We start from the raw sequence: 15533 nt of genomic DNA on the forward strand, positions 1-15533 counted from the left end.
GAGATACCGCGGTTTTGGTGCCAAGCTACTGCAATAAAGCAAATATCACAATTAAGTGAGTCACATGAGTTTTTTGGTTTCCCAGTGCATATACAAGTTATGTTTACACTATACTGCAGTCTACTAAGTGTGCAATTGCCTTATGTATAAAAAATAATTTATTGCTAAAAATGCTAACAGTCATCTGAGCCTTCAGCTAGTTGTAATCTTTTTTACTGATAGAGGGTCTTGCTTCAGTGTTGATGGCTGCTAGCTAATGAGTGTGGTGGTTGCTAAAGACTTGGGTGGCTGTGGCAATTTCTTAAAATAAGACAACACTGAAGTTTGCTGCATTAATTGACCCTTCCTTTCACAAAAGGTTTCTTTGAAGCATGTGATGCTGTTTAATAGAATTTTACCCATGGTAGAACTTCTCCAAAACCCTGGTGCTGCTTTCTCAATTAAGTTTATGGAATATTTTTTATCCTTTGTTGTCATTTCAAGATGCTCACAGCATCTTCACCAAGAGTAGATTCCATCTCAAGAAACCACTTTCTTTGCTCACCCATGAGAAGCAACTCCTCACCTATTCAAGTTTTAGCATGAGATAGCAGCAATTCAGACACATCTTCAGGGTTCACTTCTAATTCTAGCTCTCTTGCTATTTTCACCACATCTGCAGTTACATCCTCCATATAGGTCTTGAACACCTCAAAGTCATTCATGACGGTTGCAATCAATTTCTTCCAAACTCCTGTTAGTGTTGATATTTTGACCTCCCCTTATGAATCACGAATGTTCTTAATGGCTTCTAGAGTGGTGAATGCTTTCCAGAAGGTTTCTAATGTACCTTGTCCAGATCCATCGAAGGAATCACTATCTATGGCAGCTATTGCCTTACAAAATGTATTTCTTAAATAACAAGACTTGAAAGTCAAAGTGACTCCTTGATCATGGGCTTCAGAATAGATACTGTGTTAGCAGCTGTGAAAACATTAATTCTGCTTGTACATTTCCATAAGAGCTCATGGATGACCAGGCACATTGTCAATAAGCAGTACTATTTTGAAAGGAATCTTTTTTGGTGAGCAGTAGGTCTCAACAATGGGCATAAAATATTCAGTAAACCATTCTATTAACAGATGTGCTGTCACCCAGGCTTTGTTGTTCCATTTATAGAGCACGTGCAGAGTAGATTTAGCATAATTCTTAAGGGCCTTAGGATTTTTGTAATGGTAAATGAGTATTGGCTTTAATTTAAAGTTGCCAGCTGCATCCACCCCTAATGAGAGAGTCAACCTGTCCTTTGAAGATTTAAAGCCAGGCATTGACTTCTCTCTAGCTGTGAAAGTCCTTGATGGCATCTTCTTCTAATATAAAGCTGTTTCATCTACACTGAAAATGTTTTTTAGTGTAGCTGCCTTCAAAAATGATCTTAGTTAGATCTTCTTATTAACTTGCTTTATCTTCTATATCAGTACTTGCTGCTTCACCTTGAACTTTTATGTTTGGAGATGGCTTCTTTCCTTAAACCTCAAGAACCAACCTTTGCTGGCTTCCAACTTTTCTTCTGTAGCTTCCTCACCTCTCTCAGGCTTCACAGAATTGAAGAGAGTTAGGGCCTTTCTCTGGATTAGGCTTTGGATTAAGGGAATGTTGTAGTTAGTTTGGCCATCTATCCAGAGAGCTAGAACTTTCTCCATATCAGCAGTACAGATGTTTCTCTTTCTTATCATTCATGTGTTCACTGGAGTAGCACTTTTAATTTCTTTCAAGGACTTTTTCTTTATGTTTAGAACTTGGCTAACTGTGTGATACAAGAGGCCTGGCTTTCAGCCTGTCTCAGCTTTTGACATACTTACCTTACTAAGCTTAATCATTTCTGTATTTTAATTTAAAGTGAGAGATGTTTAACTCTTACTTTCATCTGAACACTTAGGGCCATTGAAGGGTTGTTGATTGGCCTAATATTGATATGGTTGTGTCTAAAAGAATAGGGAGGCCCAAGGGGAAGGAGAGAGAAAGAGAGAGAGAGAGAGAGAGAGAGAGAGAAAGAGAAAGATAAAAAGAGAGACAGGGGAATGGCCAGCTGGTGGAGCAGTCAGAACACACACAACACTTACTGATTAAGTTCTCACCTTATATGGGTGTGGTTCATGGCTCCCAAAACAATTACAATAGTAAAATCAAAAATCTCTGATCACAGATCACCCTAACAGATATAATAATAATGAAAAAGTTTGAAATATTGCAAGAATGATCAAAATGTAACCTAGAGACATGAAGTGAGCACATGCTGTTGGAAAAATGGTGCTGATAGACTGGCTTTGCTACAAACCTTCAATTTGTAAAAAATGCAGTATCTGCAAAGTGCAACAAAGTGACTTCTCTCTAGCACAGGAAAGTAAGGTATGCTTGCACACCTTTCTTTACAGGCAGATTCTCTAGGCCACTTGCTGAGATTTAGAATGGACCCTGTAATTATTACTAAAACAATCACTAATACTTTCTTGAATGGGTTATTTGTTGAAAGCATTACCACAAATGGATAACCAATCCATTTTATTGTGGATCATGTTAGCTTTAGTTTCAGAAATTAAAATTTTCTTCTATGACCCCAAAGTCTAATAAGGCATTCTACTTGAAACTTTTAGCTCTTCAAGTATATTTTGCATGTCATTAGTTAAAAAATACTACTTGTATCTTTCAGTTGTTTTTTGCTTTCTTAAATAAATTGAGATGGGGGTCTTGCTATGTTGACCAGGCTGGTCTCAAACTGGTCTCAAGCAGTGCTCCTATCTTGGCCTCCCAAAGTGCTGGGATTACAAGTGTGAGTCACTGTGCCTGGCCTCAGCTGTTTTACTATCAACTGATACACAAAATTTAAGAAGAGGTAAACTCTGTAATTTTACATTGAAAAATAATTCACTTAAAGGATTAGTGCAACACAGCATTTATATCACCTAAGAAAATTTTTTTTTCTCTAGGAATTTCAGGCTATCATAAGCTGTCTACTTGTCTAAATTTGTTATAATTATTTATAATAGATAGTAACATTAAAGAAATGTTTCCTGTGCTCTGTTACTGAAATCTATTAGGGTTGAAATTAAAGAGGCTCTGGATGAAATTTTGAAAAGGTAATTATCACTTTTCTCTGTCATCTAGGCAAATAATAAAAGAAAAAAGTAAGAATTTTCTAGAAAGAGCTCCTACTCAGAAATAACTTATTCGATACCTTTTGGCATAGATAGAACTAATAAGAAACAGAACAAAACAGTTTTTAAGTTGATACAGCATTATATGTCCATTAAACTTAGATTTCCAAATATATAAAATGAAATTGCAAGGTGTTTAAAATATAATTTCAAATAAAAAAGGATTACTAATCATAAAAACAGTAGGGTCCCATTATATTTGTTGTGTGTTTGTGCATGTGTGCATATAGAAGATACACACACACACACACGCACACACACCAGGTAAAAACATGTTAACTGTGGTGGGTAATTTTTATATTCTTCTTTATACTTGTTTGCATTTTCTAAGTGCTCCATAAAGAATACATACTATTGTTATAATCAGAAAAAAAATAGTTAATGGAGAAACAGAAGGAAACATACAGTATATTAGTCTTGTATTTTAATCTTACTAGAGTATTTTAGTTCTACTCATTATGTAACTAAACAACTGAACAGTATTTTGCTCTTGACAACTGTTTCAAAAGTAGCATGAACTTGGAAAGTCCTTAACTACTGACTTCCTGGATCTCAGCTTCCTCACCTATAAAGTGAGAAAAATCACAGTAACTCTAGACAGGCTTAACTAGTTACATATAAAGCACACTAAAATATGGCAGTATTTAGATGGATTGCCAGGAACTTCTCAACGTTATTTATATTTGCTTCGCTATTTATAGAACTGGCAGCATATCCCCTTTCATTATAATGAGGATAGCTACCATCTGTTGGATACGTAACACATAACTATGTGACCAACACTTTACCTATGTTATCTTATTTGATCTTCACAACAGCCCTGTGAGGGATTTTTGTCCCTGTCTTCCTTGGGGTGAACTGGGACACAGAGGGGTCAAGTGATCTGGCCAAGATCACACAGCTAGTAAGTCACAGAGCAAAGATTTTATCCTAGGTCTGTCAGACTCAAAAGTTCATGCTCTTTCTCCTGTAACATATGGCTTTATGCTTAGCAAGCAACTCTCCTTCTGATACAAACATTCAAAGTGTACAGATGCCAAAAGATTAGCTTCCTTTCAACAACTTGTCCATGGGAGGATGACAAAGAAAGAGAAATTCTACATAAGTGAGGTAAGGGTTTATAATTTATCAAGTACCTACTCTGAAAGTTCCTAAAGAAACTTATTGTCTTGTTGGAGAGCTTACTCATATATTATGAAAAACTACTGTGCCCTGGATATCTTCCAGACCCTGCAAACACTTCCAAAACTTAAATCATATTTCCTCCCAAACTGACTTACCTTCCTCTATTCTCTACTGGCAACACCATCATTCATCCAGTTGTGCAATCCATTTTCCCCTCCTCTGACTGTCCACATCAAGTCAGAAAAAGGATTTTGTTGATTTTACCTGTGATAAGTCTCTTCAATACATCAACTTCTTTCTAGTTTCATCATCTCCACATTAGTGAACGCCCTCATCCTCTATTGCCCTACATGACTACAGTGGACTCTAAATTAGTCTTCTTATCACTAGAATCGCCTCCAAAATATCTCCCATACCACTATTGAAATCTTTTCAGAAAATAGACTTGAGCATGCTATTTTTCTGCTTAAAACTCTTTTCTCCTCTCATAAGATGGATTCTTAACGTGGCATGTGACTCTTCATACCGGAAGCCAGGCTTTTATTTCCAGCATCATCTCCTATTTTTCAATATCACAACCTACATTGTTGGTACCTTAAAATATTTGAAACTTCTCAACTATACTACGTTCTTATACCATTATTTAAATTGCATATTGTCCATGTAAACAAAATAGTGTATGATGTATGAACTGAAAAGTATAGGAGTAACGCTAACAAACATGGTTATATCAAAGCATAGCTATTATTTTAAGTACGTATCTTTTACCTAAAACATTAGTCTCTGCTCCTTCAGCATTGGGCTCCTAAAATATATACAATAGAGCCCGACATATATATGGATGTCGTTTTAGAAAGAATGCTAATTTGATAAATCCACTGATGGAAAAGTATTGTTGTAACCAACTGAAATAGGAAGTAGACAGCTTTACAAAGATAAATAAATTGGAAGAACAAGTATGAAGTTGATTACAAAATCAAGAACGTTTCATTCAGATCTCAATTCTATTGCAGGTCTTCTTGATACAGTAACATTTTAAAAGTGTTGCTGATTATCAATGTATTATCCTGCTTAGCAATAGCCATTTCCATCAACTTCAATGTTGATTTTAATAAACAAAGTATTATTTTGAGTATTTACATTTGTATCCCCTTCCCAGGCTGCCCCGGTGAATATTCTTTGTGTAATCAATCTACTATGATTAGGGATCTATGGACTACCCCTGAAGGCATGGACTTCTCTGTCTTGAGGCATTTTTTTCTTTTACTGATGGATTGACCAGCACAAAATTATTTCACCCATTTGGCAAGCTTCTGCCAGTAAAAACTATCCATCATAAATTACAGTATAATTATTTATATTACTTATTTCTTTTTTAGTTCACTTATTATAGTGATATTCTAAAGTTAGGCAACTAAGCAAAAATTAGGCTTTGGGTTTTGGATCCAAATCAAACCTGCCTCCTTGAGCTAATATTTCTTTTCTTTTCATTTCTTTTTGCCCTCGGGGTCTAATTTCTCTGTGTTTACAATGCATGCAAACATGTTGCTCATTAGTGTTTATTTACTACCACAGGAATCACTTTGAACTCTTCTAATCCTAGTGGAAATGCTTTTCTCAAAATAAACCCAGATCATATTGGGTTTTATCGTGTAAATTATGAAGTAGCAACTTGGGACTCAATAGCTACAGCGCTCTCCTTGAACCACAAGGTAAGACATAGCAATGGTTGGAAACTTTTATTTTTGTTCTAAGAACAGCATCTTAATGATATTAACTTTTTTCAACATGCTTTGCCTTAACAATTGTGTTTTTTATCTCTCTTTCTCCCTCTTCCCAGACATTTTCTTCAGCAGATCGTGCAAGTCTTATTGATGATGCTTTTGCCTTGGCAAGGTGCGTTTTAGAATGAGACTAAATTACTTAAAATACTATGGGTTTTGTCATAAATCTTTTAAAAATGAATTAAACATTGAAGTATTAATCAATTTTAGCTTAAAATATCCAAAGCCACTATTTAAAACATTATTGTTTTCCTTAACTCTCTTTTCAAATGTTCACATGAGCCTAATAGTCAAAATACTGACATTAGCCCTTAAGGTATACACAAAAACTCACCTAACCTATTGATTTTGAGTATGGTTTGTCTATATCAGGATCCTTGAGCTAATTAGAAGTGACATTTGAAACTGATCAAAAGTGTACCTTCATAATTTGATTTAATAAAAAGACAAACAATGTATTTTAGTAATTCAGTTCTGTGAGCCCAAACCCAGTGTAAGATTTTATGGCTATAATTGTCAAATCTTGTTCAGGTCACTGGGGTAAGAAGAAAGAGCTATGGTGCTTTAGAACTGATCAGAATTAGGGGACCATTTCGAAAATTTGACTCTTTTTCTCATAGTCTGAAGGTAACCTGCTCTTTAGAAAAAGTGTAGATTGGGAGAACTAAGTAGTATCCATGGTACCTCTATTTTTTTTTTAATTCATATAGTCTAACACCAGTAATTTCACAAGCATTTATTGGGTTCCTGGCACTTTGCAGAAGCTGGGGACACAGCCAATTTTATTTCTCTCACTTTGTGGTGGGCTCATTCTAGATATGAGCAATGTACTAAGAATGAGGAGCCACTTCCCTCAGTGGCCTCCCATGGCCTCTTTCTCTGGATTGGGTATCCTTCTTATGGGACCCTATATTTCCTCATAATATTTTATTGTTATTGTTTATTAATTGTGCATTTCACCCATCAAACTGAAGGTTCATGAGGGTAGGCACCCAAACCCAGCTCCTGAGTGTACGTGGCCAATAATAGTTGATAATAAATACTGACTAAATAGAGAGCTGGAAGAATAGTATAGTAGTACTAAAGGCGTGGGGAAACTATTTTACATAGAATTCCTAGATAGTATATTGAAAGTCAGAAAACCTTGCCATATTTCAAGGAAGGAATTATGGGGTTCAAAAACAGGCTCTTGAACCCCATTAAAATCCTGGTTCCATATAGCCTTAAGTGAGTCTCTTAACCTCTCTCTGGCTCAATTTTCTTATCACCAAAGTAGAGATGACCTTATAAGACTTCTGTGAGGAATAAATGAGATAATGGACATAAAACAATTAAAAGATTATCTGGCATGTAGAAACTCAATACATTGTATTACATGACCAAAATGCATCCGCCATTAATTAGTAGTGAAGCTGCATTTAGAAGAGTTCTTCTGAATTTGTAATCTACACTCATTTTGTAGCCAATAGACAATATGATGTTCTAATGAATCTCCAAGTTTAACCTCCTGGATATGTAATAGATTATTTTCACTATATTACAGTATACCACTCACTCATTTAACAAATAAACATTGAGGACCTACTATGTGCCAGGCACTGTGTAGAATAGAATCTGGGAAATTAAATGATGAAATAAAATGATCAATAAGTATTTTAAAATAGAATCATTTGGTTTTTATTTTTAAATTGTCCTGTTCCAAAGGTCAGCTTCTTCACTGTTAGAAATTACAAAGAACATACTATCTTTACAGTTTAATTTGCATCACAATATAGGAGGTCCTTTCTATTCCAAGATGAAGTGAAAGCCTCTTGAACACCTCTCTCTGAGGAACTGAGTACAAAGCAAATAACTTACACTACTGAAAGACTTTCTCACATTTGCTTAGCTCCTTGGCCACAGCCCCATAAAATTGTGAAGAGCTGTGGAGAGGAAGAAAATGAAACAAATTTGAAATTGAAAACATATGCAGGATCACACAAGAGAACTAGAAAATACCTGAGCTATCACCTGGCTCAATGATGTTCTGCAGCACATCAGGAGAATGGGACTCAGGGAGAAACAGATTCAACCAGCATTGGTTAGAGCCAAGAGGACAGCTTTGAAGACCACTTAAGCTAAGACCACTAAGAAGCTTTGGTGGAGGGGGTGGAAGAGAGAAGAAATGCGTAAATAAGCGAGCAACTCTGGCAGGATTAGAATTTACACAAGTCTACTGAGGTGTTCAAATGAATGTAGTAACCATTATATTTAATAATCAGAACTAAATGATACATCTGAAAATACATGTATTTTTTATTCACCTGTCTCTTCCAACTTGATCTGAAGAGGTAGTACTCTTACTGCCCTGGCTGGGCATATGCCCTTTTTGGTCAAGGTAAGAAATTTACTCATCACCTCTAGTTCATCCAAATCCTCTCAGTTCCACAATTTGCTCAGTCAAGTAAAATCATCAAAGATTTCTACTTCATTTAAAGCTTCTCCCTGCCCCCAGCTTAGGCCAGGTTCAGGCCAGTCACCTGCAATGGGAATGGGGTGATTGATTTCCTCTTTATTTCTCTGCTTGGAACTTCTACGTCTCCCCAGTCACCGTGCTGCCTCTGGTTTCTCCAAAGTTAAGGCAAAGAGAACAGGGAGGGAGAGTAGGTGAGAGGGAGAAAAATCCTGATATGCTGCCTACTTTTGGTCCTCTCTGAACTTTGTTGATGTTTAATGCTGATTCTTTTCCTTGTGTTGTGTTTTTATGGGATTTTTGTCACCCATATCCATTCCATTGAGAAGGATCTTTCTCCTGCAGTTTCCTTGAGGTGGTCAGGTGGAAACTTCTGACCCACTTCTGGTCCATAGGAAGTTGTCATGTATGCTTTTCCTTGGCAATATTTGGAAGAACAGGCCACCCCATGCAGTCCCATCTCTTCACCCTGAGGCCAGAGCAGCAGCCAAATAGCCTCTCATCTTTTAGATTTCTCGGGGTGTCAGACACCAAGCCACGGTGCCTCCAAGTTCCAGGAGGCACAGGTAAACCCCTTCGAGTGGTCCCACTGAAACCTCTCTCCTGAGTCTTATTTAGACAGAAAAATATCTGGTCCCCTAGCCCTTGGATGGGAGAGCATTTATAGTGTACTCAGTATACTGACAGCACTCTTCGAAAGGCCTCCACTAAAATGTCTCTCCTTAGTTTCTCCAGCCTCTTTTATAGGCTGGTGGTGGGCTATCAGCAAAGACTCACACAGTCCTGTTCTTGACCATGTTAGTCCTGCTTTGGAGTCCTGCGTCTTTTTTTGGATCATAGGCCAAGAGACTTAGTCTTGGGGCCTTGCCAAAACAGACACAGAAATAATTCTTCCCCCCACCCCACCCCTTGCTTGTTATAATAGTTTTTGTTGTTTTTTGTTTTCTGTTTGCAATTACTTTATATTATCTTCTTCAGCCCACTTCTTGCTACAGCCAGGAGAGGGTGGGTAATAACATAAGGGAAAGCAGAGTGTGCTCTCTGGCAAGCCTGTGGGTGGGGGCAGGAGTCACTGGGTAAGGGAGGAATGGCAAAGAGAACAGCTGAAAGGACCATCTAAACTAATGATCTAAGCAGAATTTCAGGCAGGTTTCAAGGACCACTGGCTCCAAGGATATCCAAGGTAATGGCCACATTAGCAAATAAGAACCAGCAGATGAACATCAGTCAAGCCAAGATCATGGACCTTAGATACAAACATTTTTGTAAGTGTTTGCAGAGATGACCAGAGAACAACACAGAACTCTATAAGCAACTTTTCCCATCCTCTCATGGACTTCCCTTAAAGGAAGTGAGAAGACGAGGAATGGGAAAAGAATCCAAAGGTAATTTAGTTAATTGCAAAATGACTGTTTTATGCCAGAAACCTGAATTTAATTGGCAAGTTCAGTTGAGTGACTAGACAGCTGGGAACTTTTTATGCCGTTCACACCACCTGAAAACTTGCCGAAGAACCCAAGCACATGGGGTCAGTTTTACTCCCCCAGGTACCTCTCAACCATTTGTATTGTCCCTCTAGAGAGCCATGTTTGACAAGACACTATACTTAACTACTTAACTCAGGCTTCTCTAAGAAGGACTGTGCAGTCTTTCCAAGTTACACTCAGGAAAACAAAAAACAAACCTTCTGCTCTAAGAGTCCCCCCACCTTCCTAGGTGCCTTAGCCCAATATAAAGAGCAAGAATGCTGTCATATGACTTTTGTCCTCTTCTCCATTTTATTTGGTGGAAATTTTAAGCTGTAGCTTCCAACCTCTCTACACTATAGAATATAGTAAACTTCTATAATTTAAGTCCCCCAGGCTGGGCTCTCACTATATAAACAGAATATTTTTGAACAAAGAAAATTCTCAACCAAGTCTGGCCTTCAGAATTGCTGTCTGTCTATGGACTTAAACAGAGTTTGAGACCCAAAGTTGAGTAAGAATGCTAGTAATCTTGAGTTGAGTTCCCTAGAAGCAGGGTCAGAAATAGAGATTCTTGGACCAGTGGTTTCTTGAGAGAGTGATTTCATGAGACAGGGAGTAAAAAAAAACAGGACAGGGAAGTGGGGAAAGCTGAGCTGATTTCAAAAGGTTCTAAAATTCTTTCGAAAGGGGAAGAAAGTGGATTCTTTAACCTTTGAAATGTCAATAGTATCTTCAAATTTTATAGAAGAGAAAAATTTACTTTTTTAATGACTATTACTGGGAATTGTATAAGAAAGAAGATGTTATAAAGGAAAATAAAAGTTCAATTTGAATGTTTTAAGCATTCAGGATTAATGAGTACTGTTATTTATGTATCTTCTTCATAAGCAAATGTAAATAATTTCAACAAAATACATTTATAACAGTGCATTTATATGTTATAATCCATTTGGGGACCTAAAATTTAAAAGTTTCTATTTGTCAATATTAACTGTACAGCTAAATGGCTTTTGTTTTATTTGAAATTTTGCTGTTGTGCTTTTTCAAATGTACATCTTAATGCCTTACTATTGAATGTATGAAAGCCCTACTATATAATTTTGGACAAAAGTTTTTGATTGGGCTTCAACCAATAAATGCAATTCCTTGATTGTTGAATGGAAGAATCCTCATTAACATGGGATGCTTTGATCACCAGAACTTTCAGTTAAATGGAAACTAAAGTCTGTGGTTTTTAATTAACTGTGGGTTTTTTGTTTTTGTTTTTGTTTTTTTTTGTCTTTCTCAGAGCTCAACTTCTAGATTATAAGGTGGCTTTGAACTTGACCAAGTATCTCAAAAGGGAAGAGGATTTTTTACCATGGCAGAGAGTCATTTCAGCTGTAACCTACATCATTAGCATGTTTGAAGATGATAAAGAGCTATATCCTATGATTGAGGTGATGTTAATGCTATGGTATCTTATGAAAGTAAATGTTTAGCCATTAGTAGAATAGGATGCTTTCTGAGAGAAGGAGCTCCTGGGGATGTAAACCATGTTTGCTTGCCAGGTGGAATCAAAAGAAAGTGCAATGACTTGACTAATCAAAGCAAAGCTACTCCGTCTATTCTTTTTCAATTTGAAGTACATCAGAGTTTGTTGTTCTGCATACATACACCACTTAGGTGCATTTTAGTGTTAGAAGGAATACAACAATTAATATTTTACTTAAAATTACAACATTTTAAACAATAAATACTAATTAGATCTTTTTTAAAATGGACTTTATCTATGTTAAAATGAATTATTCTTCTAAAATATAATATTATATCTTCTTATTCTTACTGCTGGTATTTCCGCATTGAAATTTTATTATATGTAGTCATCTAAATACCATTTCTTTGCTTTGTGATTTCTGTAGCACGCAAGTAGGATACTTGTAATTTTAAACAAATTCTGGATTCAAAGCTCTAGCTCTTCTATTTACAAAATGAAAGATCTTGAACAAATGATTTGACATTTGTGAGTCTTAATTTCCTTTGTACATTAGGAATGGCAGCACTTGCCTGCCTACAGTAATGGGATAGTGAGGATCAAATAATATGAAAGTGCTTTGTAAAACCTAAAGCAATATACAAATATCAGTTATTTTTATTATTTCGTATATGCTTAAACAATCTTCTTAGTGCAGAAAGTATGTTGAGTGTTTTCCTATTTATTACATACGTTAACTAAGAAATAGATGTTAAAAGGTCCTTATCCAAAGTTTTATAAAACATTACAGGAAGGTCCAGGATGGTTTATATTTTCAGGATTGAAGCAAAATTGCAATGTGATAAAAATTAAATACATTGTTTTTCTAAGGACAAGCGCAAAGTTCTCTGAATTAGTAGGAAAACACATTATAACAGGGGCTGCTGAATATAATAATTGGGATACTACTGATATGTAAATTATTACTTATTATACATAATACTTTTATTTCAGGAATACTTCCAAGGTCAAGTGAAGCCTATTGCAGATTCTCTGGGATGGAATGATGCTGGAGACCATGTCACAAAGTTATTTCTCACTTTTTAACAACTAAAATTCATTTAACATTTGTTTTTTGTTTTAAGACTTGTTGAAAAGTGCTTAAGGCCCTGGATTTGTGTGTGTTTGTTTTTTAAGGTTACTCCGTTCCTCCGTGTTAGGGTTTGCGTGCAAGATGGGAGACAGAGAAGCCTTGAACAATGCTTCCTTGTTATTTGAGCAGTGGCTAAATGGGACTGTAAGGTGATTACTCACATTGTTATGTTTAGAAGACAATTGAGAAAAGAGTAGTGGAAATCTCTGAAACACTGTTTCTTCTTCTAGTCTTCCCGTAAATCTCAGGCTTCTGGTGTATCGATATGGGATGCAGAACTCTGGCAATGAGATTTCATGGAACTACACTCTTGAGCAATACCAGAAAACTTCATTAGCTCAAGAAAAAGAAAAACTGCTCTATGGATTAGCATCAGTGAAGAGTGTTACTCTTTTGTCAAGGTAAGTTGGGCTTTTATTTCACATATATGAATGGTATTTAATAGTTTATGTGTCACAGTCTCTTTAAGAGTCGGATTAAAGTATGATGTTTTGTTGCCAGAAAAATCCACTAAAAGTTATTTTCCCTGCAAGAAACAAAATATCCATGTAAGACTGGCCTAAACAATAAGGAAACGTAATCTCATAGGAACACATTCTGGAGGTAGGTATCTTCCAGTTGTGTGCAGCAGCTCAACATTTTCACCCAGGACCCAGGCTCTTCTCTTTCTGATTTTCAGTGATTGACACGTTGGATGTCTCATGACTTCTGGAGCTTGAAACATTTTGTTTTTACACAAACATATGTAATGGAGGTAGGACAGGAGCAAAAGAGTTTCTTCACAAGGCTCTGTCTCTTATGCCAACAGGACAATTGTCTCAAATTCCCCTCATAATCCAGAACTGGGTCACCCTTCATCATTGTGAGTCACACTCTGGTCTACTACTTGATCCTTTGCTCACTAGGGTGAACTTGAATTCCTTTGGCTGATTTGAGCCAATTAGAATTATCTGGGACTGGTGTAGAAGTCTGTTTTACCTAAGATCAAGGATATCTAATGGTATCAGAGCAAAACTGGGCTCTGTGAGTAGAGAAAGAGGAGTGTCTGCCACAAATGTATTTACCCTTTACTCAGAAGGCACAAAGCTCATCTATGACTCATTTCCCACTCTGCATTTATACTCGAAATCAACAAGCTTCTTTCTTAATTCATTTTTTGCTTAGTTATAGTGTCTGAGTTATTTACTTCATTTATTTAACCAAAACTTACGGTGTCCTTTCTATGTATAGATATATAGATTTTGGAAATAAAAATGAATAAAACATGAATAAAAATGACATCTATCCTTGAGATACTTACAGCTTCATGGGAGAGGCAGAATGTAAACAGTAAATTACAATGCAATACCAATTTAAAAGGACAACCAGAAGCAGTTTGCTTTTACCAGGCAGAGCCAATAATATACCTTTGGCCTCTTTCCTCAGGGCTGTATATTAATTCTCCTGCTCTCTGCCATGACAGTTCATCAAGAACTTGATCATCTTGGCTGGGCACAGTGGCTCATGCCTATAATCCCAGCACTTTGGGAGGCCGAGGCAGGAGGTTTTCTTGAGCCCAGGAGTTCAAGACCAACCTGGACAACATAGTGAGACCTAGTATCTATTTAAAAAAAAAACAAAAAGAACTTGATCATTTTCACATTTCACAAAACATCACTAATTCGTTACTTTGATGGCATTGTGCTGATTGTATCTGGTAGGAAAATTAGCAAGTACTTTAGATGCCTTAGTAAGAACCTTGTGAACTAGGGGATGAAATAAATTCAGGATCCCACCACTTTAGTGCAATTTCTGGAAGTTCAATAGTTTAGAGCATATCACAACATTCCCTCCAAAGTAAAAGAAATTTATTGCACCTTGACTGACATGCCACAGAAAAAGATTATTTTAGTGGGCTTAATAAACTTTTTGTTTAATTTTGGAAGCAACATATCTCACAACTGAGTGTGTTACTTTCACCATTTACAGAGTCTTCTGGTTTCAAATAATGACTGGAGTAAAAGAAGATTCTGCAGCAAGTCCAAGCTGCAGTACGAGCTTCCTTGGAATCCCTTTCTTATTTGAAACATGTGATTGATATGTTGTATTTTCATATAAGTAGATTTACCCACACAACTGCAAGTGCAAAGAAAATGTAGGACCTTGATTTTCTATCTGATTATTCCCAAGAGTTCTCACACTGTTGGGTGATGAGCCAGTGAGAGGGAGAACAACTGATGTTGACTATTTTTGTCTGCCAGTCTAGTTTTTAAATGAGTTGTTAAACTAGAGTTCTCATTGAAATAGTCTCTTGGAGTAAATGTTCAGTCTTCTAGAGTTCCTTCCCTTCCTCATGGTCCTTCTGCACAGAGAGAGATGCCACCCTTGTGGTGATGGAGAAAGAGATCTCTGATTTTTGCTGCTTTGGCCTCAAGGTGTTTACCTATTTTTGTCTGGGCCAGAGTCCACTGAGTTTTCATTGATCACATTTTACCTTCTGGTGCACTATCTGTCATCCAGAGATGAAAGCAGTGGTCCCAGTCACTTGCTTCTGTTCATGAAGTACCTGTGCTGTATGTATGGTATTTTTGTTTTCCCATCAGGTCTTCCAGCATCCCTGCCTCTTATTGCTAGGCTGAAGAAACTGATAGGTCCCCATAAACAAGACCCACAAGTCAAAGGAACCAGGATCATTACCTTAAACTCAGTTGTATATTCACCTCACCTTGCCTACGATGTACGATCACTCTCCCATGCCATTTTGGCATAGCACAAAATACATGCTAAACTATAGACCTGTTCTTAAGGGGTTGTGTTTTCCAGTTTCTCATGTGGCATGGACTTTATTTAAGCTTGAGTTTTCTCCAGTCTCATTTAGGGTAAATTTCTATGTCAAGTATGCTAAGGGTCTTGATATGTTAATA

General features: G+C 36.7%; 1 protein-coding gene across 1 annotated transcript in view; it reads left to right on the forward strand.

The window, feature by feature from the left end:
* Positions 1–15533, forward strand: part of ENPEP (glutamyl aminopeptidase) — an 86822-nt gene that overhangs the window by 61297 nt on the left and 9992 nt on the right. Inside the window, exons 12-17 of the mRNA XM_030797830.1 lie at positions 5895–6031; positions 6160–6215; positions 11313–11463; positions 12492–12565; positions 12675–12779; positions 12861–13031. Of these exons, the coding sequence (XP_030653690.1) occupies positions 5895–6031; positions 6160–6215; positions 11313–11463; positions 12492–12565; positions 12675–12779; positions 12861–13031 (694 nt within the window). The remainder of the gene's footprint in view (positions 1–5894; positions 6032–6159; positions 6216–11312; positions 11464–12491; positions 12566–12674; positions 12780–12860; positions 13032–15533) is intronic.

The sequence above is a fragment of the Nomascus leucogenys genome, chromosome 18 (genome assembly GCF_006542625.1).
Source record: "Nomascus leucogenys isolate Asia chromosome 18, Asia_NLE_v1, whole genome shotgun sequence".
Lineage (NCBI taxonomy): Eukaryota > Metazoa > Chordata > Mammalia > Primates > Hylobatidae > Nomascus > Nomascus leucogenys.